Raw genomic sequence first — 22,326 nt, forward strand, 5'->3', positions numbered from 1 at the left:
TAGTCTACAGCATGTGCCAATGGTAGAAAAATAAGCATACACTACTTGACTTAACAGAGACAACATTAACAAACATTTGACACTTCAAATGAGGGCATTGTCAAGAAGTTTTATCAAATCATAGCCATATGTCTTAATAGCAATGGATAAACATCAAGTTTACAGCAATCACATGTTCAATGGCTATTAGGGCTATGTTTATTGCTTACTTAAATTCTGGGCTATTTGGGCCATACACAATACATCCATAATTGTTTGTTCAAGTTAGCTAGTTATATCAATCACGATGCTCACTTAACTTTGGATCTGCAAGGCATCTGAGCATAGTTGTTCATAGAAATCCAATGGGAAGCTCAAGGACATCCAAAACTTCATTATTATCTATATGTCAAATAATAAAGCTAAAACTTACAACAAAGAACTTCACATGCAAACCCATATATGTTGTATAGAAGATTGGTGGCCTTTCCATGTTCGATAAGACAACAAAGCTAACACTTAGGAGCTGAGCTGCTCATTTGCAGTAGATAAGGAAAATTTGAACAACATTTACTCCGAGTTTCCCAAAATCACGACTCGGTAACTGATTTTCCTTTTCCGCTTTCATCATCTCCTCCGTGGTCCACACTTTAATGCGGGGGAAAACATCCCATTGTAATGGAATCCTGTTAAGTCTATCCAAATACAAGATCTGCATTTGTACAACATGCATCAAAATCTTTTGAAATCAAGATGATAAATTAATTTGAAAAAAAATCTTATACTTACCGACAAGAAATATGTACACCCTCCGAGACAAGGAGCCCACCCTTCCGCATAGAACCTCTTACTAAAATTACGTAGAGTGTGGAGCAACTCATCCAACACTAGAGAACACCGGTCATACTTCTTTGGTTGGTCAGCAGCCACGGCTACTGGGTGCATCTGCCTCTTGCTCACTCTATGACAAGATGTTGAACATAGAATGTTCAGCACTAACAGCACAAAAACCTGCTTAAACTCTTCCTCCTCAACTAACGGGGCCTCAACTACGTTTATGAGAGTGGTCCTATAAATTCCAGAAGTGCCATGCCCCATAGCTGTTGTACTTATCATATAAATAGGCTTCTAAAGCCTCATCGACAACTTTCTTTGGAAGAGGTTTTTTCCCCTTTGGAAGGCTAGGAACCCAACGCACTTGGACTGTGTTCAACTGAATTTGTTTTCCATCGACGGCCACCAAAGTTATATTCTTCATCACATCTACTCTGGTAGCAATCCAATACGATAAGTGTCGTGGGATACGTTTCCCGGCAACGTACAACAGTTTTCCAAACCCCATCTCATTTACAATGCGCCTCTTGGTAGGGTCAAAGGAAGAAAGAACCCTCCTAAAGTCTTCATGGCACAATTGACATTCGACATTGTCTTCAAAATGGAAAAAGAAGGAAAAAGATAAGTTATACATCCACAATTAGAACTCAAAAATATAACAACATGGTTAAAAGTAAATTCAATTCACCTTCTTATGCTCGTATTAGGTTGCTATAACTTTGCCGGCCCCCTTTACTTGTCCTCCCACACTTTTCAAAGTATCCTATTATAATAAACAAAAGTGTCGAAAGAAAGAGTCAGCGTATGTCAGATATAAATCCAAAGCCTTTCACTATTAATATAAACCTCATGACAAAAACTTTTACCTCACAAATTAATATACCAGGATTTACCAGATTAATTACTTGCAGAAGAAACCTTTGCAAAAGAGAAAAAATAAAATAAAACAAACAAAAACATCCTCCTACACGTATGGCATGACATGTACATCCATGTACCAAAGTCTACAAACCACCACTACCATAACTCATGCATCTATGTACCAAAGTCTACAAACCACCCCCTACCATAACTCATGCATCCATCACAATACCCCTACCATAGCCTATTTTCCTTGCATTATATAGAAATAGAGTTCAAAATAAACATCTATATTCCAAAATTCTGAAAGAAATATACAAGGAAAATAGGCTCAAACTTCACAGCATGGAATAATGAAAATGAAAGTCAAACTACCAGATATATAATTCAGTGAATACAGATATTATAAGGAAGACATCCATTGTCTACTCTTTCTCTCAGGATGTTAGCTTGAGCAAATGAAACCAATTGCTGCCAAGCATACACAACATAAATCCTATTGTGGATACAAGAATTTGATGAAAACATATATGCCTAGTACAAATAACACATATAAAATACCCTCCAAAAAAAAAGATCCACTCACTACATATACAACAGGATCAAGTGCCTTTGTGCCACGATTAGATTTCTAGCTCGGTTCCTACACATATCAACCATGTAATGTTGCATTATAAAGGACTAAAAGCAAATTACAATATTAAAGTACAAATAATCCATACACTTTCATTATCTTTGTCGATCATTTTTTCCTTCGACTTTTTCTTCCCCAATTGTTTTTCCATCTCCTTTTTTTTCCTTCTCCTTTTGTTTTCATTCTTCTCGTGAAGGGCAACAACTTCACTAATCATGCTTTCAGAATTTGCACTCCAGCTTTCCGATTCTGAATCTAACTTAGGATGGAAGTCAGAATCAGATTCAGACATTAAATGATCCCTGTCTTGCATCGCCTCTGCTAGCTTATGCTTTTTTTATTTTGACAGTTGATTTGTTCTCCCTGCACATACATAAAAACCACATAATAATTAATGAAAACAGAGTTGCATTTTTATTGAAAAGGTCTGAAAATTTTAAAAAGTTCTACCTACTTTTGAAAATTTTGTTAAGGAATGTTTAACCATTTCACAAGAATAATCAAGACAATTAATTACCAGGAACTGGATGAGACGGTAATAGATATGATCTTTAGAAGAATATTTATATCGAGCATATGAAGTTACAACAAAGACTCCAATAGCAGCAAACACATAGATCCATGACAATAGATAAACAATAATTGAATCATGCCAGAATGTATGAGCCACATAATTAGCAGATTAAGATCTGACATGACAGAATGTATGAGCCACATAATCAGCATTCAGCACACTTAGACTTACAAAATTGAATCATAAGAGAAAACCAAAACATTATTGCTTTTAGCCTAAATCAGACAGCATTGAGGTAGGTTCACAATTAACAACTCATCCCTGAACCAAGACAAATATCCATGACAAAAAAAAAAGGAACTATCAATAATCAGCATATAGCATATCCGTAACAAATAAGGAACATTTTGATCCTGAACAGAAAAAGTATCATATCAAGACCTTATATGATCAAGTGTAGCAATTCAAACAATGAAAGAACAGAAAATAAATTTATCAAATTCGTATGAGTAACTTGTGTTAGTCTCAATATTGAATTACTCACAGGAAACATTTGTTTAGGTCCATGACCACAAATGTTCTATAAACCCAACTCTTAGTATAAGATTTTCTTCTAATAAAGCATTTATGCAATTGGGTATTCTATGTTGGGAGGACTTAAGAGCAAGGTGACTAGGGCAGTTTATCCATAAAACAGTATAAGTGTATCATAACAAGTCTCTAATAGCAATTTCTTAGAGCTAGGCACTAATACTCTAGCTCATTGGAGCTCAACTCACCTATTTCCATACAAAAGCTCAAGAAGATCAATCTACAATTCGATAATGTATAGAAATCACACCAATCAGAAAAAAGGCCGTCAGGCATAGTTCAAAAATAATCATTTAACCAGAAAAGGTTAACCTCAACTTCCGAATACTACAAAGTACCAACACAATCTTATTAATACTAGTAGAACATTTATAGATTTATTCCCCTAATTAGATTTGGGGTGTCATCAGTTTACAATTAATCATAACTTTAGACTTTAGTAATGCTTCCAAGTTCCAATAGTGGTTTACCGAAGTAAAATGGAAGAAAATGTGCTTCAGAAAGAAAAATCCTCCTTTCCTTCCAACTAAAGACATGAGTTGAAAGTTATTATGTCATTTTCTCTGTCCATCACATCAACAATTCTTGCTCTTTCACAGTACTTCTTGCACTTGTTTTTTCCTCTCTCCATCCATTATCTCATATACATTCTATTTCTACTTTTAGAACCTGTACTAAAGTCAACCATGATGCTATTCAGATGGACACGCTAAGTGGCTAACAAGAACCACTCCCTCCCCATGAGATCAGCTAGAATAAGGCGAGAACCTAAAGGTATTACTGAATAACTCACCAAACCTTTTCAATCATAAGTTTTTTATATCTTGTGGTGGACTATGTAAAATCACTAAATAAGTTTGCAAAACTGTGCTATTCAACAGCTATAGAGTGAAGTACTTACTTTGCTGCTAGTCCACCCTAAACAAAAAGAGAGAATTCAGTTGGCCATCTCAAGGGTACAATATTTTGATTGTGCATGATCAGGCTTAAACCCATATATACCTTTAATTGATGGACTGAAAAGTGCCTATATCACGCAACAATTAAAAATGATATTTTATAATGGCAATTGGTTGAGAAGGATAAAGACATTATGGTCACTAATCACCCCCTAATCTCTCAAAAACAGAGCAGCCCCTAAACTTCACCCCACAAATCATTATCCTACACCGCACCTTCCTCTTCTTCTTTCTCACTCACCAATCACCCCCTGCACCCTCAAAACAGACTAGCCCGCAAATAAATCCCCATTTTCGCACCACCCATCACCTTCCCAATCAAATGCCAGCGCCCAAAATTCGAGTATACCTAAATTTCGACTATATTATTCGAATAATTCAACTAATTCAAAGTATAATTCAACTAATTCAAACTAAAATTCAAATTTATCAACTTGCATGCAATCTAATCGACACTGACTGAAAACCCTAAACCCCTAAATCCCTAAATCCGCAAAACTTTAACAAAATTCGAAATTTAACAACCCTAATCTAGAAATTCGCAAGTACAAAGAACATTTAATCTACAGTTAATCCCTAGAAAAGCACACCAAAATTCGCACAAATTTTCTCAAACAAAAGTGCTCAATTTCTGAATTCAAAGAGAAGAACTAACCTTGTCGCCGCTCCATTATAGAAATGTTGAGAAGTTTGGCCGGAAACACGAATTAAAGAGGAGTTTAGCTGCTTAGCTTAGAGAAGGAAGAAGAACAGTGCCGCGAAAATTAAAACGAAAAGGGAAGCTTATGAAAATGAATAACGGAAAAGGTAGTAAAACCATTTTATATGTGTATCGGTATACGTATATTGTATTTGCATGTTGTATTTTCTACCTTCATTAAACGTGAAATTCCATATATATCCTTGTGTTGGTCCTGCACTTTGCTGGGCTGAGCCAAGCTCCTCAATAAGCTCTTTGGCGAACAAGGCTACAGTAACTTGATTTTTCTCGTGAACCATCAATTAAAGAAAATATTGAGGAAAGTAACAATTAATTCACAATTTCTTGAGATTGTATGAGAATTATGAATACATAATTAGGTTAAATTTGTGTGAATGAATATTAATCAACTCTAAGAGCGCGCATACACAGTTCATCAGTCTCGAATTCCCCAATTGAAGGCAATGTTTGGTCGTCAGATAACACCATTGCTCAGGAAACTTTGCGGAGCTTCTCCAATTGCTTCGTCTTCTTGCAGAGGATTGCCTACTGCATCATCATCATCGTCATTGTCATTATGCCATACTCGTAATTAGCTTTCACTGATTTGTCGTTTTCGTCTTCAATTTTTTCTTTAATTTCAATGCAATGTTTATGCTGTTACATTTTTTGATTTTGGATTGATTAATAATCAAAATGTCAGGTGTTCATAAGAATGCTTAATGTGATTTATTTCATTATGATTGAGTGTAGAATGAAGGATGAATGGTTTGTTGAAATTGAATTTGAAGAGTAAATTATTATTGGAAATTGATGTTGGAGTATGTTGTATTTGATGGATTGAGTAACTTTATTTCATGTAATTGATTGCTGAAATCTGTTTTACTTGTCGAAGTTAGGCGTTGAAGTTTGTTTAAGGACATAGTGGTTTCTGATTATGTGTTTCTGAGAGGCGTTAAGGATTGTAGGGAAATTTGGGATGTATTCATGAAGTGATTTTTGTCGAAAATGGTCATGTAAGTGGAAGACGACTCGTTATTTGTTGAGTGATAGAGTTACAATTGGAAATGTAATTTACACTTTTCTGATAAGGATTGTGAAAACTGAAAAGTGAACACAAATGCGAAGTTGGAAATACTTCCTAATAGCGGGTACCAGTATTCGTTTTCCAGCCCTCAAGTTAAATTTTAAGACTATTACTCTTGGATTTTCGAGGGGAGAAAATTAGAAATGATAAAATGTTCTTGAATGGACATTTTAGTTGTTTTAGCGGGCACTAGTATTCGTTTTCCAGCCCTCAAGTTAATTTTTAAGACTATCACTCTTGGATTTTAAGGGGATAAAATTAGAAATGATAAAATGTACTTGAAGAACATTTTAATTGTTTTAGTTTGCTTAAGGACAATGCTGTTGAGTCTCCTTTTGTTCACAACATGACCCCTCTAATAGCTTCATGTATCTTTTATGGTTTCTTTTTGTGTGCCCTTTTTAAAGTTTTATAAGAGTTGTGTTTAAGTGATCTATAGCATGAATATGATATTGCTAGATCATTTAATGTACTTTTATCATATTATATCTCTTAATCTACAGCTACAACTTAAGTAAAAACCGCTTACATAATACTTTGTGTCATCTTCTCATGAAAAAAATATTCTGCCAAACATGCTTACGACATCATTTTGTTTTTCTTTTCTATTTTTTGTCCTTCCAATTCAAAGATTGGAAAATAATATTTTAAAATAAATGGAATTGTGAATAAACAATTCACCAAAAACACATTAATGACATTTCTTTTTCCAAAACCCTCTTTTATGTGAGTTCTAAAATTTATTGCAAAATAAATTTATTTGTCATACTTAGTTGAAAAATATTAATTTTTTATTTTAAATTGTGGAGCACACGAGTACTAATCCAGTTGTTACTTATTGTAATGATCAAATGTCTGGTCACAAGTTGTTGCTAAGGTGGTAGAGTAGTGAAAAAAGTATACTAATATGGATATGACAGAGTGCTGTTTTCCTTTTAAGATAGTTTTATTTCAAGGAGCAATTTTGATTCATTATAGTGTTTTGTTTACCTTGATATATGCAATACTCATATTTGTAGGTCAAAGCAACAATATGAATTATATTTGTTACTCTTTAACATTATGTCATTATTTTCAGGGAATATGATTTGTTATTCTCAAAATGGCTTTGAACATTCAAAAACAAGATCAGGAGGCTTTTTATGGATGTTGCTACATGGACAAGCAGGTGTCACACATGAAACATTGATTTAAACTGTGCTAATGTTCAATTGTCCACGCTGTATTTTATCTTGAGAATTCTTGTGGACATTGCTATTTTAAGTTGCTGAATGCATATGCTCGATACATCTTAAATTAGTTTTGACACATATCAGGCACATAGTTTAAGGTGATAAGTTATTGTTTGAAGATGAATTGATATTTTTATTGTAGAAGTATATGAGATAGAAGATAGCGGTGTATGGTGTTTTTATATTAATTGTTTGAGAGTATGGGGCCTAACTATTGTAGCGGGAAGACTGAACAGAAATGCATAAAAATAATTGAGGGATCTGAAAAAGGAAAGTGTAAAATATAATTTTGGAGAAAGAGTTTTCATATGTTCCTTGACTCTTTGACGACTATTGATTATAATTTATTAAGTTCGAGAATCATTATTAAGTATTCAATTACTTTTACTTTTGTAGCACTTCTCTTTGGAGGGAGCTGCTCTCTTGTTTTTGCTGAAGAAGTTTCAAATGGAAAAGCCTCTGAAACTAATGCAGGAGAGTCAGCTAATGTTGGATTACAAAGACTTGAGGATGGCTCAGTTATATCAAATGAACATACGTCAAAGTGGCGAATATTCACAGATAATGGGAGAGAACTTTTTCTGCAAGTAAGCACTCTGTTGATTTTTACAAATACTCAAGCCTTTGTTTCTCCTTATCAGTTAGTAGGCTCTTATACTTGGTCACCTTATTTATTACTGCATACAAGTCTTTATTTTTAGCTAAATCTCCACACTGAATTGCTTTTGTTTCAATTTAGGGGAGAATGATTGAAGCTGAGAAGTTATTTTCATCTGCCTTGGAAGAAGCTAAAAAAGGTTTTGGTGAGCGGGATCCACATGTTGCATCTGCATGTAACAATCTGGTGAGTTTATGTTCTTTGTTACTAAAGAGGAATTGATGACTTATCCTGCAAAGGATGTATGTATTTGCAGCATTTATGCCAGTATTGTGTGACTGCTAGCTTATTCCTATAGCTTTTCTCTTGTACATGTTGGATTAGAGTATTTAAGTATGTATGAATGAAAGAGCTGACTATTTTCTGACTTGCCTCGCTCCTCTTTCCCTTTTATCATTTTCTATCTTTTAGAAGAAAGGCTTCAACATTTCCCATTGAATGGATCTCACTTAGTTAAATTGTATTTCAAGTAGTTTGAAGGCTTAGTTGAAATGTATGTTTTGGCTAAAAAGCTTGTTTTGGTTTTTTTAGTCTTACTTTCAACTTTAACATTCGGATACACCGTGTTGCCTAAGATGATTCCTTAGCTCTTTGTTTGGATAACCATAGTGAAGGGAAAGGGAGGGAAAGAAAAAAGAGGGAAGGGTAAGGGAGGTGAGGGGAGGGAGAAGGTCAACTTCTTCTTCCTTCCAAATCTCTCCAACAATGGAGGGATTTAGTTTATTTTAAAGGGAAGGAAAATGGATCCTTTCTATTCTCTCCCCTTCCCTTCTTGCATTAGGTATCCAAACAAAAGATGATGCATCCTTTTTTTTTTTTTTTTTTTTTTTCTCTTCTCTTCTCTTCTTTTCCCTCCATTTCTCTCTATCCAAGCATAGTGTAGATGGAGTCAAGGTGTCAAGTTGATGGTGCTTAGAGAAAGAAACAGACCGGCATATTTATATGATGTAGCCGTCTCATCAAGGTTTTTAGTTCCTTTTTCTTTTCAGGCTTTTGTATAGCTGGAGTCAAGTTTTAGGTTATGAGCAATATTTTTCTCTTGATTTTGTGGATGAATTGCTTCATAATGTTTTAAGGGCATGAGTTGTGTTGTCCTTAGTGTTCCAATTCTACATGGGTGACTCTCCTTTGGCATCTTCTTTATATTTTTATATTTCTTTGTTACATATCATTATTGAAAATTCCTTAATGTAGGCGGGAGTTAGTATTTTAACTTGTAATTTTTAAGTGTATTTTGTTTTTGAAGATAGTATATTTCCGTAAACTCTTTTGTGAGGAGCGTGACTCAATTGTAGCATCTAATTTGGTTGCAAAATTCAAATTAAAGTTCCCCAGATTTAAGTTAAAGTTAATCAATTTTTGTACTCCCTCTGTGTTTTTTTTAAGTGTTACAGTTTGACCAAACACGCATGCCGAGACACGACTTTGACCACAAATTTATCTAATTATATGTTAGTAAAATTATAGGGAATCTGATATTATGAAAGTATACATTATGACGAATCCAACAATATATTATATAATAACATTTGTTTTCTTTAGATTAGTAAACTAATCAAGTCAAAACCATTATGTGAATAGTTAAAAAAGTCAAACTGTAACACTTAAAAAAACACAGAGGGAGTATGTGAAGTTAATCTTGATAATCTGAAGATTCTGAACCCTTTTCTTAATTTGAGAGCTTGGCTGATGAAGCCTTACTATTAACTTAAAACACCCTTAATTTGTTGATTGATGATTGTTTAAGACTACGATCAATTCTCAACGGCTCAGTTTTCAAGCAGCTTGTCTTTGCTGGATGATATTATTTCTTTTTATGTTCTTTAGCCCCCTTTGTTGGGAGTTATATTACTTTCGTTGGAAACTCAACTGTAGATAACATGTGATTTGTGAAATTTCTGAAAAAGTTGTTTCTGCTCATTCACAGGCAGAGCTGTACAGAGTCCAGAAATCATATGATAAAGCAGAGCCCTTGTATATAGATTCTATTAGTATACTTGAGGAAGCATTTGGTCCAGATGATGTGCGGTAGGTTTCTATGCAAGTAATATGCTCTTTCGGGCCGTGTGTCTATTCTTTAGCTGTGCATGTAGATGTCTCACCTTCTAGGCTTGTTTGACTATGATATATTTTGATGCTATTGGATATCTTCTGTGAGCTAGCAATGACTTTTTTGTAGAATAAGTGTTTCCATACCTTGATGAGAATCATGTCACGTGGAGCTTCAAAGGGTGTTATTAACAACACATGCATAGCTTTGGGATTGTTGCGCTGTTGAGATTTTATACAATTCTTATTATTAACAAAATTATTCTTTTCCTCGTCATTCTTCCATCCTTTGGCATTTATTGTACTCATAATTGATTTCTTTTTAAAATTTTGGGATAAAGTACAAATTGTAACTTATTACAAATCAAATTGTGAAAGTGAATTGCATGATTACGTGTTGTAATTTTCTCCCTTGCCATTAACCTTAGCTACACTGTTTGAGCCAGTTTTTATAAATTATTATATACTAGGCTGGTTCATTTTTACTTTTGGTTTGCTTATAATTTTCTTGTCGTTCTCTAAATTGGTAAATCAAAAATATTTCTTGGCTCTTAGGAAGTTAGGAACCATCCATCTGGACATTTTCCATTATATTGGGGTAGATCCAGCTTTTTTATATACCAATTACATCTGACTCCTCTTCTTAAGTCCTAAGATACTCCGCTATCCAATGAGTCATCACCCGTAACTGCCATGGCGGATATTCCTGGAGCTTCCCTGATTCACCCCACCCCCATAGTAGCAGCACATGCGTTGGAATTAAAATCAATTTGAGTGTTCATACATACCTTAGGAGGTTCCATTACCGGAACTTCTTCATCATGTTAAACATCATCTTTTGGTTCTCCCATGATCACCTGATTAGACCGGCAAACTTCTCATTCATCGCAAGTAAGCTGTCATTAGTCTCCTCATCGAGATGCTTAGCTGCAACCATCATACCTGCCGTGATCTGGTCCGCCACCACTTACCTCATGCTCTTCGGTGCTCCATAAATAACTACCTTGACCTTCACAGTGATGGAGTCATTAGTGGAGTTTAAGAACAGTTTAAATTCCTCCACCTGATTGTAGACCTTCGTTGCCGGTGCCATGGACTATCACTTTGATTAGAGATGGCAATCGGGTTGTCTAGACTATTGGGTCAGGTCATTTTTGTGTAAGTCTTGTTTCAGTTAATTCCAGGTTCAATTCAGGACAAGTTGGGTCATTTTTGGTTCTATTGCCAATATGCTTTTTTTTGATAATATAATTATGATTAGATACATAAATTATCAAGTCATTTTGGGTTAGGTTGGGTCGGATTGGATTGAGTCAAAATCAGGTCAAGTGATTTTGGGTACTGTTCGGGTTTTGGGTCAGGTAATTAAGCATGGGTCATTGTTGCGAGGTCTACTTTTGATACCACTTGCTAAGAACTTTGGTGAGATTCTACACAAGTATATAAGAACAGAACAATGTATAATGACTTGAGGAATAATACGGGGGAAAAACTAATCTATTACTTGTACTAATTGATGAGAGTAATCAAAAGCAATTACAAGTTACCATGGTCCAAGTGGCATTTGGAATCTTTTTGTGAGAGAAAAATGGTCAAAGTGTAAACATTAAAGAATATGGGAGTAGCTGCTAACAGCATTTTCTCTGCTGCTCCATAGATATATTTGAAATTCCCTTCTTATGAATCTGGGGAAGGATTGATAGTTTATTGTATTTGATTTTGATTTGATTAAATCATTCAATAGAGCACCAGATCTCAGCTTAAGTGGCTGGATACTTTCACTAAGGGAAAGCTAACGAGATAAACTTTTTCAATAATATTCTTCATGCTCCTTATCTCCTTAATGCTCTCATTTTATAACATTCCTCCTCTAGCTTACTCGCTTGTATTCCTCCTCAAGATAATAGTCAAATTGCACTACTTTATATTGCCCTTCTTCATTAAACCTGCATTATAAATGAATGTGAGAATTCCAGTAGATTATTTATGAATAGAGAACTAATTTGGTTTGATTCACATAATTGAAGCTGTGTAAATGAAACCCTATAAAAATATGAATAAATAAATATTAGCTGTTCGTATTTTTTGACCTGGAAAAACCATATGATTGTTTGTCTGTGTAGAGGTCTGTGGATCCAATGAGGAACTTATTGCATTTGTTTGATAGCAAAATACTTAGATACCTATGTACCTATAGCAAAAATTATAGGATATTCTTCACATGTGGTGGTTATCAGTAGGGTATTTGCTTGATAGGAAATCTCGTGAGATACCTATTTATTCCTTTCCATATAATATAGGATAATCTTACATGTCTCATGGAAGTTATCTATCTATAAAATTGAAGTTCTATTTTATTATCACATTGCTAAGTACCTAGTTATCTCATGTGATTTTCTTTGCTATATTTTGATTATTTTTTCTGAAAAGGATGCCTTACTTTTCAAAACACAGGTTTGCTAGGTTGAGAAAGAAGTTGGGATTTGGGAACCTAGATGGTATTGTAGTAACTCGAGTGTGCTTTTTTATTTACACAGTTTATTGCAAGTGTATTTCATCTGGCAGTTTCCATTTAATCTAAGTTGCAAAGTAAATGCTTAGCTGCCAGTGCTTAGATGGGCCATGTTTGAGCTATCTGCATGCATTTAGATATCACTTTATGCTGTGTCTATCTTTATGTGTCAATTTGTTTATATGTTACATTTACAACACGATCTTTCTAACAAAGTTACCTGTATTGCCTCTACTCTGACTATGTTACTGCTGCAATTATTCATGACTTTGTATATCTGAACTATCCGTCAATACATTATTGCTGAATCGCAGTGTTGGTGCTGCCCTCCATAACCTCGGTCAATTCTATATTGTTCAGCGAAAATTTGACGAAGCTCGAGTTTGTTACGAGGTAGGTACAAGGATTGATACAATTTTCTATTTCTTTTCTGTGTTATATATCTTGTTAGTTCTATGGTAGTGATAAAGTTGATGTGTGAGATCTCATTTTTAATAGTCACATATTAATCGTGTCAACTCCATTTATCTTTTTCCTTCTAATTTGATTGCTTGTGACAATTGGCATACCGTTGGTCTCTACCAATTATAAGTCTTGATAATAGTTGACATGCTTTTTTATATATCCAAATGTCTGAAAATTATATGAACATTTCAGACGCTGAGAAAAACCTATTAGCAAATTTTATCGCCTTCTTTAAGCAAATCTTAATATTGCGACTACACTGAGGACTACTAATATATGTCTGATATCTGTTTTACATTGTTTCATGCTGTCTATCTGGGACTGAGATTTGTGGTTTGGAACAGCGGTCATTAAAGGTTAGTGTTTCTGTCAAATCACTATTTAATGTGTTCTTTGGAGATTAATGCTTAATTCTTGAAATTGGAAACTAAAAGGAATATTGTTTTGGTTAGATCAATGTTGATCTGCATTCTTTCATTGATCTGCTTTTTCTGTGTACTTTTTGGCCCTAATATTACTTATTTATTGTTAAAATGCTTTAGATCAAAGGGCGTGTCTTGGGACATGGTCATGCTGATTACGCAGAGACAATGTTTCACCTTGGAACGGTGGGTTATCAAGCATTATATAGCATGTTCAGTGTATCTGAGTCGTTTCACTTATTATCATCATTACTTTAATATGGCTTTGGACCCCTCTTGGTGATTTGGATTTTTCTGTTATTCTGTGATGTCCTGGCTCAAACAATGTAATTTTCAGGTGCTTTATCTTCAAGGAAATGCCAAGGATGCGGAGGCCCTTATTAAGGATTCTATTCGGATATTAGAGGTGCTTCTTTGAATTGTGTGACAATGTACTGTGAGTCTGTGATCAGTGTGTTTATCCTAATGATGTCTTGTACTTTATTGCTTCTTAGGAAGGTGGTCAAGGGGAATCATTCTCTTGCATACGGAAGCTACGATATCTAGCAAAGGTTTATAACGTTCTCCTTTACCTTGTATTAATTTCATGTTTGGATGCTATTTGCTATTAATAACTTGTGCTGTAAATTTGCTGGTTGCTTTATTTGTATCAATGCTACCTTAACCTGGCTACTACATTAGGCTATGATACTTTTTCTTTCCTTTTCTTTTTTTTTTTTTTTTTTTTTTTTTTTTTTGGGTAGCTAAGTGAGTATGCTTATAATTACTATAGCAAAAAAATGCTGCTACACTTGGGTACATGTACAAAGGAAGAGCATTATACTGTTTTTGAAGACCTGAATCCAACCTATGAATAAAAGAAACTCCTTTATTTTTATTTTTATTTTTATCTTGAAGAAAGCTATTTACAATAACTTTGTTTGGATTGAAGGAAATGGAGGGAATGGAAGGGAAGGGAAATGGAGGGATGGATCATCTTTCATTTGGATGACAAATGAGGAAGGGAGGGAATTGGAGGGGGAGAAATGGAGCTATTAAATTGTAAGAAATTGATCTCTCCAATGGAGAGATTTGGAAGGAAAACTCATCATTTTTCCCTTCCCTCCCCTTCCCCTCCCTCCCTCCCCTTCTTTTCCTTCCCCTTCTTCTACCCAAACAAACGGTAAGTAGAGCTCTCAATTTGGGTATTCGGGTCGGGTTTGAATCGAGTCAATGTAGGTCGGGTCAACTCAGGTCGGGTTGATTCAGGTTGATAGCATTACCTATGCGGGTTGGGTTAGGGTCGGCATGTTTGGGTTAGATCACATTGGGTCATGCATCTTATCAGAAATGGGTCGGGTTCAGGTTGGGTCAATAATAGGTCGGGTTGAATTTGAGTTGGGTTAGTAACAAATCGGGTTAAATTCGAGTTTTGACGGGTTAAAATAGGTTTGGGTCAATCTCGGTAAAGGTCGAGTTTGGTTCTCGTCAATAATTTACGGGTCATCTTCAGGTCCGGTCATGTTCGAGTTCAAGTTTCAAATATTTGGGTTATTAGAAGAAAAAAATATGCTTGGTGACTGAATTAGCTAACAAAATAAAAAGAGTAACAAAAGGATTTTTTTGGAAAATCGTATAATGTTGCCATTGGAGTGTAGCTTTCCTAATATACTCAAATTCAGAGATCAACCCATGGCTATAATTCACCACTGCTCAGCTGCTTGCCTTTCCTAGACTCCCACTCTCAATCTTAAATTCTCAATGCCCACTTTCTATCTTCAACAAGGAGTGAGTAATCGGTCCAAATAAATTTCACGTTCGAATTCTACTCTTAAATTTTGGATCTAAACATTAAATCTTCTTAAAAGATTAGGGTCGGGTCAATAACAAGTTGAGTTGAATTCGGGTCGGGTTTGTAACACGGGTTGAATTCAGGCGAGTTAGTAATAGGTCGGGTTAAATTCGACAGGTAAAAACAGGTTTAGGTCAATCTCGGTTCAGGTTGGGTTCGGTTTAAGGGTTATATTCAAGGGTTATATTCAGGTAGGGTCATCTCCAGGATGGTTCATGTTAGGGTCCAGGTCTCAAATTCTTGGGAGTCTAGGGTTGGTTTTAGGTTGGGTCATATCGGGTTTGGGTCACCATTTTTCTTGGTTCAAACAGGTCGGTTCATAATCGGGTTTGGGTAATTTTTCGGGTCAAATCAGCTTTTGACAGCTCTAATTGTAACTATAGATAAGAACTCTGAAAAAAATTAGCCAATCATCTTCTCTTACTGGCAGCGAATTGACGAGGCCAATTTACTCAAATATGCAAATCAGTATTAGATTAATTCAACTGCAACCATACATGATTCTTTAAGCGTAGTAGCATACCTAGAAGTACTTGGTTAAATTGGGTCAATCGGGTCATGTATCATTGTATTTGGTTAATTCATAAATTTAAAATTCAAAATTTCTACGTTTTGTGATTTTGTTAATCCTACTAAGCCAATAAGGCTGAACATGAATTCAGCCATACTGTTATTGACCTAACATGAATTTACTTTCGGATTTTTCAGCTTAGGCCTTGTATTTGCTCTTTAATGAAAGAACCTTTGCTAATGTGAAATGCACACTATATGATAACTGCAGCCATGGTGCAAAAACAAGGTAGCAGCCTTTTGTTTGGGCTGCATCATGAATGATTTTTTAATTTGAACGAGCCGAAATTGTCATGTCAACAAGAAGTGTTTTAGAAACACGCTATCTCGTCCAAGTCAAATGTTCCAAGCCAAATCACCCCACATTGAAAGTTACATCCTGTGCTTCACTCAAAAGTTACTTCCTTTTCAGAGAGATTCACTGAAAGATTCCCCCTTGCCTCCCCAATATTGCCTCTAATCCCCTACTATTTTACTCTTAACTATTTCAATGGTATACGACTACTTTAAAACTCTAAAAATACTTTGAAACCAAATTAGCACAGTGACAATCGTCACATGGTACACGATCAATGCATCATTTCTGTTCCTGCAATTCCCGTGGTCACAATTAAAACCATAATTGCAGACCATGGCCACAACACAGAAGTCATGAACCTTTCCGATGAAATGCTTATCTTATTGTTGGTTATATTGACAGCATTATCAGAAGATAATTGACAATTGTTATTCTCAGTTTAGGGTCTGTTTGGCCTAGCTTCTAGAAAACAGTTTCTGTTTTTTAGAAATAGTTTTATAGAAACTGTTTTTAGAGAAACACTTTTGAGAATTAAAATTGTTTGGCCACATAAATCTAGAAGTGATTCCGAGTAAGAGAAACCATGTTTGGCCTATTTTTGTTTATAACAGTTTTTACTTTTAGCCTATTGTTTATTCTTTTGTTAATGCTCATTCACCAATCCCCTAAAAAAAAAAAAGCGCGTTCACCATTGAAGGAACCCATAACACCATAACCCTTTCAGTCTCTCTCCTCTTTACCCTTTTCTCAACCAAAACTACCATAACCTCCAACAATTTTCCGCCATCGACAGTCTTAATCTATTACAATACTAGATACATGCATGACCACGAAAAGGAATTTAATCAAATATCTGGTTTGTAGTTCAATTGCTTGTGGCTTTATTAAAGTGGTTTCTTTCGGTGAACGACAAAGACCGTAGATCTATTTTTCCTTCTCTTATGTTTAATTTAGTTTTGGGTAAGCAAGTCTGTGCCTTTGTGAATTTAGGTGAGTTTCTCTTATCACTAAAAGAAGTAATTGGGAATTTGGGAGTGTTTACAGTTAAGGAAGAAGATGAGAGAGGACATGGGTGATTGTTATTTGGGCAATTGTGGATTTCATGAATTGTTTAAGGGTAATATTGACCCAATAAAAGTTTCATTAAATAATTCTATGATTACTGAACTGTCAATTATGTATTTTCAATGAAGTGCTCTAGGCATTTGAATATATGTGATTAGGGCTACTTTAGCCTACCTGGCGGTGAAAACAATCGTCTAAATAAGTCTTGAGGCTAACAAATTAATTTGTTAATCTGTTTGGCATAGAAGAATATCATTTTAAAAGCTTGTGTCACATGAAGCTTGACTTATGAGAGAGTGCTAATCATAGAGTTATTTTTCTAGATTAATACTCTCATTATCTGACAAATTGATGTGGTAATCTGTTTATGACCTCAAGTTTCATCTAAAAGCCATTTGCCCTAATAGTAGCCCAAATTAAATTCTTGTTGCATGGAGTACATGACAAGTATCATAATTCTTCCTATGCATAATCTTGAAACCTCAATTGGTTCATTCTTTCCCCTTGAATGATTGAAGTCGTTCGGGAATAAAAAAAAAAAAAAAACAAATGTACTAATTTCAAAAGGATGTTAGTGTCTAAATGATAACATAATTGCTCTTCTTTCCTTTTTGATAAGCTTAGGCATATCAAGTAGCAATGTGAGTAGGTAAAGGATGCGATTTCACTCTTTTGTCCCCCACCTTCACTAAATAAACTTTGGTAATACTGTTTGAACAACACTCCTCTATTATATTGCCATGGACGACCTAATATAGAACAGGTAGTCATAGGTAGAATGTCACACCACAATCTGTTGGAATATAAACCCAAAGAGAAGTTTACCAAAGCTTGCTTCTTGACTTGTAGTCCATGTTCATTGTGTTGCCAATTAAGCTTATAGGAGTAGGGTGGTCTGTAGTAGAAGTTTTGTAACACCCCAATAATTCTCTCTTTGAATATGTAAATATCTTTAATAAAATCCAATAGAATTACTAACGTGCTACCGCCACGTGTTCAAACGTTAAGCCTAATTCAGAATTTAGCAGCATTTTTCAGTTATAAACAAGTTTCAAAACCAACGAACAAAACCAGATTAAGTCTTACAACTTGGAACCATTAAGGCTCTTATTCAAAACCCAAAAAAAGTGGTAAATAAATCAAGCAGAGTTTAAATAAATTCAAATGTAAGAAATAAAATAAACTGTGAATGGTAACCAACACTCCACTCAAAATCCCACCACCTTGATGCAAGTTCTGATTAGAACCTGTGATTCTGCTCCCCAATATTACAAGTGTAAAAATTGGATCATTACAGGGCCATGACCAAAGAAAGACACACAAAAGCACGCAATCATTGCTAAGTACATAATAAAGACTGCTACGAAATATAATAAAGAATTCCTAACATGCTTCTAATAATCGATCATCACACACAATTTAATTATAGACTCAAACACATGACTCTACTCTTAACATTACTAAGACTTCACTAAATAACAATAATTAAATCATTTTATTTTATTCATTGGATTAAGCAATAGACAAGGTTGTTCTTCCATGCTCCAATTTGGAACATTAATTAAAGAAAACCCTTTGCCTCCTTTCGAAAACATCAATAAACATCTAATGGCAACGGGCGCGACTCCGTGGCCATAGCTAGTATGAGATCTCATCTAACTTCTTATTGTTTTTTAAAAAAATATTTGAAATAAGAGACTCGTATATCAGACGGCCTCTAGAAAAGTGCACGGCTAATACCCCGGGTACCTCAACCCCTGATTGTCATTAATCTAGATGTGCACAAATCCAGACTTAGAAAGGGAATACATGCATATTTAGTACTTTATGTTTCATTTAATTATTATATAAGGTGTTTATTTTTTGATTTAACATGCTGCAAATGGTGTTCTAATTGATTTTTTTTCATGATATGTTTGTGTTATGTTCTTTCGAATGCTCGTTGCATTGGGTTGACATAGAGAGGAGATAAGCAACGCAGTAATCATGTCTGAGAACGAGAAAGACACTAACAGTGAAGATACTCTAGAAACTATGGATAGGATTATTAATCCAAAGCTAGATCAATCCGAGGAAGGTTATCAGGACTTGCATGAGTTTCAAACAGCGAAGAATAAAAAGAATAAGATCAAAACTTACAAGAGAATTTTTCACGAGATGACTCTTATTTCATTTTCGGGTGAAGATGATCAGAACCTGTTAGAGTGGAGTTGGTATTAGTAAGGGCATTTGTTATTAATAATGGTTATTAGAACCTCATTTTAGTGTTGACATTGACTATTGGATTTTAATAAGTAGCTAGAGCTACAGAGCTATTGTTTGGGATTAGTACTTTCATTTGAGTTATAATAAGAGTTGTTATTTTATTTTAAGGATTCCATTTTTATTTATATTCTTAAGCCAAAAGCAAGTTAAATTTTTGTGAACTTATGTTTTTGAGGCAAACTTCTTTGTTATGATTAAGTTGAGTAAGAGTGGCGCGGGATGGGAATTATTTTCTTAACTTTATTTAATCCTGCATGTGGATGATGCTTAGATTCGTTTGATTTTGCTTGGGACAAAGGGGCGCAAAGACCAAAGTACCCTTTGAACCAATTTATGTGATAAAATGTAATATTGTGTTTTAATGAATATATGTGAATGGTATTTGAATTGTGTTTAAATTGGAGTGCATGTGTATCCTCTTTCAATCTTAGAAATAGAATGGCAAACAATGCCAAACAATGCTTCCTTAGCTGATGCCATTTGTATGTTGGCTAAGAATCTGAATCAGAATCGGGGAGACCAACTCGATCCCTAAGCTGAAGTTAGCTCAAGTTAGGCCACCTGAGGTCCTGAAGGTATGAAAGTTCACCTGCCATGTACCTTAAGGATGAGGTTGACACTAGTGGAGAGATAATGCTGAAGCAGTTAGAGCCAAACCCAATTTCGAGTACTTCTTTTAAAAGAGGTAGAACTTGTCCCTCAAACCAGTCTTAAACACCTCTCACTTGAAACTTAGTGATGACTGATATGCAAAACAATACAATCAATTGTATATCAATCATTCAAGCAATTCAAGTTTTCAATTTAATTCTTGATTTTTTAGTGACAAGCAACATTTAATATTGAACCCTGTAACTACCTCGGTGTATAAATACCTTAAGTGTGTAAGGCACCTCAATTCCTCAACCTCGTCTTATCAGACTTTAATTCTTCCTTTACTTATTCCATTTCAATAATCATGAATGAGTAATAAAATAATTCATTTCACATATTCACGTACCTTTGCCTCTAAGCTCATCTTGCAAATTATTGCATAAATAATACTTACAAGATAAATTAATACACATTTCTCATACTTGAATCAAAACCAACCATCACATCAAGCATTAGTAACAATTACTACCATACAATTTCAACCAATCCACAAGTTCCTAACATGATTCTAAGTTTTCTAAGTCATTAAACATGCTCCTAAAATCAAGGTTTTTCGTATCCTTGTACGTACCTTGAGTAAATGAGTTGGTTGGCCACTTTAGGAACTAGAACTCGCCCTCTACGTAGTCCTCTCCTAAACCAAACAATAACAATTCAATCAATACCCAAGCAATATAATTTACAGCAATATAAAACTACTTTAAAACCCTTTAAACCATTGAAATAATGCCTTTAAATTACTCACAATAGTCAAAGTTAATAATTCCATAGTTCAACTATAAGTTTATATGTTAAAATCATGAAAATATAGCTTATAACATGAAATTCCAGCAACTTTGAAGTGAAGATTATAATCTGAAAATTTAGTTTAAGATTATAAAACAACCTCATGAACATCTCTACTTGAAATAATCATTATATAATAGGTTAGTATGTTAAAAACCCAAAAAAATACACCAATTCAATGTAATTAGAGGCCTCAAAAAAATAATTATAAAATCTGAAAATTTATTCTTGAGATTAGACTCTAAAGTTCAAGGCTTAATAATCATAAAATACCCACAATCATTGTTTTATGAGATTAGGAACATAAAACTATGAAATTAGCACAATTTAAACATAAAATTGAAACTTTAATAAATCTGAAATTTTATATATAATCAAAATAATTATGCTTTAACATAATTTAAACATAGTATGATTAGGTAACTTGATTAGCACGTTTTAAGCCCCAAAATCATGAAAAATCAAGGTTTAAGCCCTAGTTTTCTTAACTAACTAAATCTGAAATTTTATTTCATAGTTTAAACATCATAAAATTCATAAATTTATAATCTTTTACAATTTATATGCATAATCAAATCATAGTTTTAACAAATTAAGAACAAAATTTTAATAAAGATTAAGACTTGAATCAATTTAACAAAACAAAAGAGAAATGAATAAAGGAGAGAGAAGGAGGCGAATGATGGTGGCTGGAGGACGCCGGTGGCCGGCGCGGCGGTGGCCTGAAGTTGGCGGTACAACACAGCAAGGTTCGAATTTTTTTTTTCTTTTCTCTGGTTCGGGAGCAGCAAAAGAGTGGGAGGGGAATTACGTGAAGAGGGGAAGGGTTTGAGGGTTTTGGGGATTTTTAAATAAGCATGTGGGCTTGGTTTCCAAATTTAGGTAGAAGTTTGAATTGTAGTTTGGGCTTGAATAGGAGCTTAAGGTCTCTTTAATTAGAATTGGGCTACTAAGCTATTGACAAGGTATGTTGGTGACTGAAAAGAGAATTTTAAATTAAACAAATGCTTATTAGTTTAATAGAATTCTATTAAATTTTTACATAAAATAATTTATACAATGAAATCAAAATCAAATATTTGTATAAATAATAAATAAATATATTATATTGAAGCTAAAAATATGGGGGATTACAAGTTTACCTAAGCTTGTTTCTTGACTTGTAGTGATCCATCGTGTAACTAATTAGACCTCTAAGAAGTACAGATCGCCCTTACCGCGAAGCTTCATATCACCCATCTTGCTTATAGTAGAAGATAATTTTTCCCTTTGGTTTTACAATAGGAGGAACAAAATCAACATGCAAAGCTCTCCTAAAGTCCTTAAGATAACATTCTTGACCTTCGGAATTGTCAAAATC

At 34.4% G+C, this 22,326-nt stretch overlaps 1 protein-coding gene and 1 long non-coding RNA gene across 4 annotated transcripts in view; one reads left to right on the top strand and one right to left on the bottom strand.

Moving 5' to 3' along the window:
• Nucleotides 1-559: 559 nt before the first annotated feature.
• Nucleotides 560-5,147, bottom strand: LOC145584950 (uncharacterized). The gene is made up of 5 exons (XR_014100463.1): nt 5,028-5,147; nt 2,397-2,671; nt 1,502-1,576; nt 769-1,407; nt 560-691 (listed from the first exon to the last, which is right to left on the bottom strand). It is a non-coding gene; the product is annotated as an uncharacterized LOC145584950 (long non-coding RNA).
• A 223-nt stretch (nt 5,148-5,370) lies between these two features.
• LOC145586260 (uncharacterized) overlaps nt 5,371-22,326 on the top strand; it is a 36,449-nt gene continuing 19,493 nt past the window's right edge. Inside the window, exons 1-10 of one of the 3 annotated variants that reach the window (XM_081643043.1) lie at nt 5,371-5,660; nt 7,238-7,327; nt 7,788-7,978; nt 8,131-8,235; nt 9,977-10,077; nt 12,925-13,003; nt 13,420-13,431; nt 13,618-13,683; nt 13,835-13,903; nt 13,992-14,048. In XM_081643043.1, coding sequence (XP_081499169.1) covers nt 5,537-5,660; nt 7,238-7,327; nt 7,788-7,978; nt 8,131-8,235; nt 9,977-10,077; nt 12,925-13,003; nt 13,420-13,431; nt 13,618-13,683; nt 13,835-13,903; nt 13,992-14,048 — 894 coding nt within the window. In that variant the 5' untranslated portion in view covers nt 5,371-5,536. The remainder of the gene's footprint in view (nt 5,661-7,237; nt 7,328-7,787; nt 7,979-8,130; nt 8,236-9,976; nt 10,078-12,924; nt 13,004-13,419; nt 13,432-13,617; nt 13,684-13,834; nt 13,904-13,991; nt 14,049-22,326) is intronic. The other 2 variants (XM_081643044.1, XM_081643042.1) reach the window with 2 other exon arrangements.

Source organism: Chenopodium album, chromosome 16 (assembly GCF_948465745.1).
Source record: "Chenopodium album chromosome 16, dcCheAlbu1.1, whole genome shotgun sequence".
NCBI lineage: Eukaryota > Viridiplantae > Streptophyta > Magnoliopsida > Caryophyllales > Amaranthaceae > Chenopodium > Chenopodium album.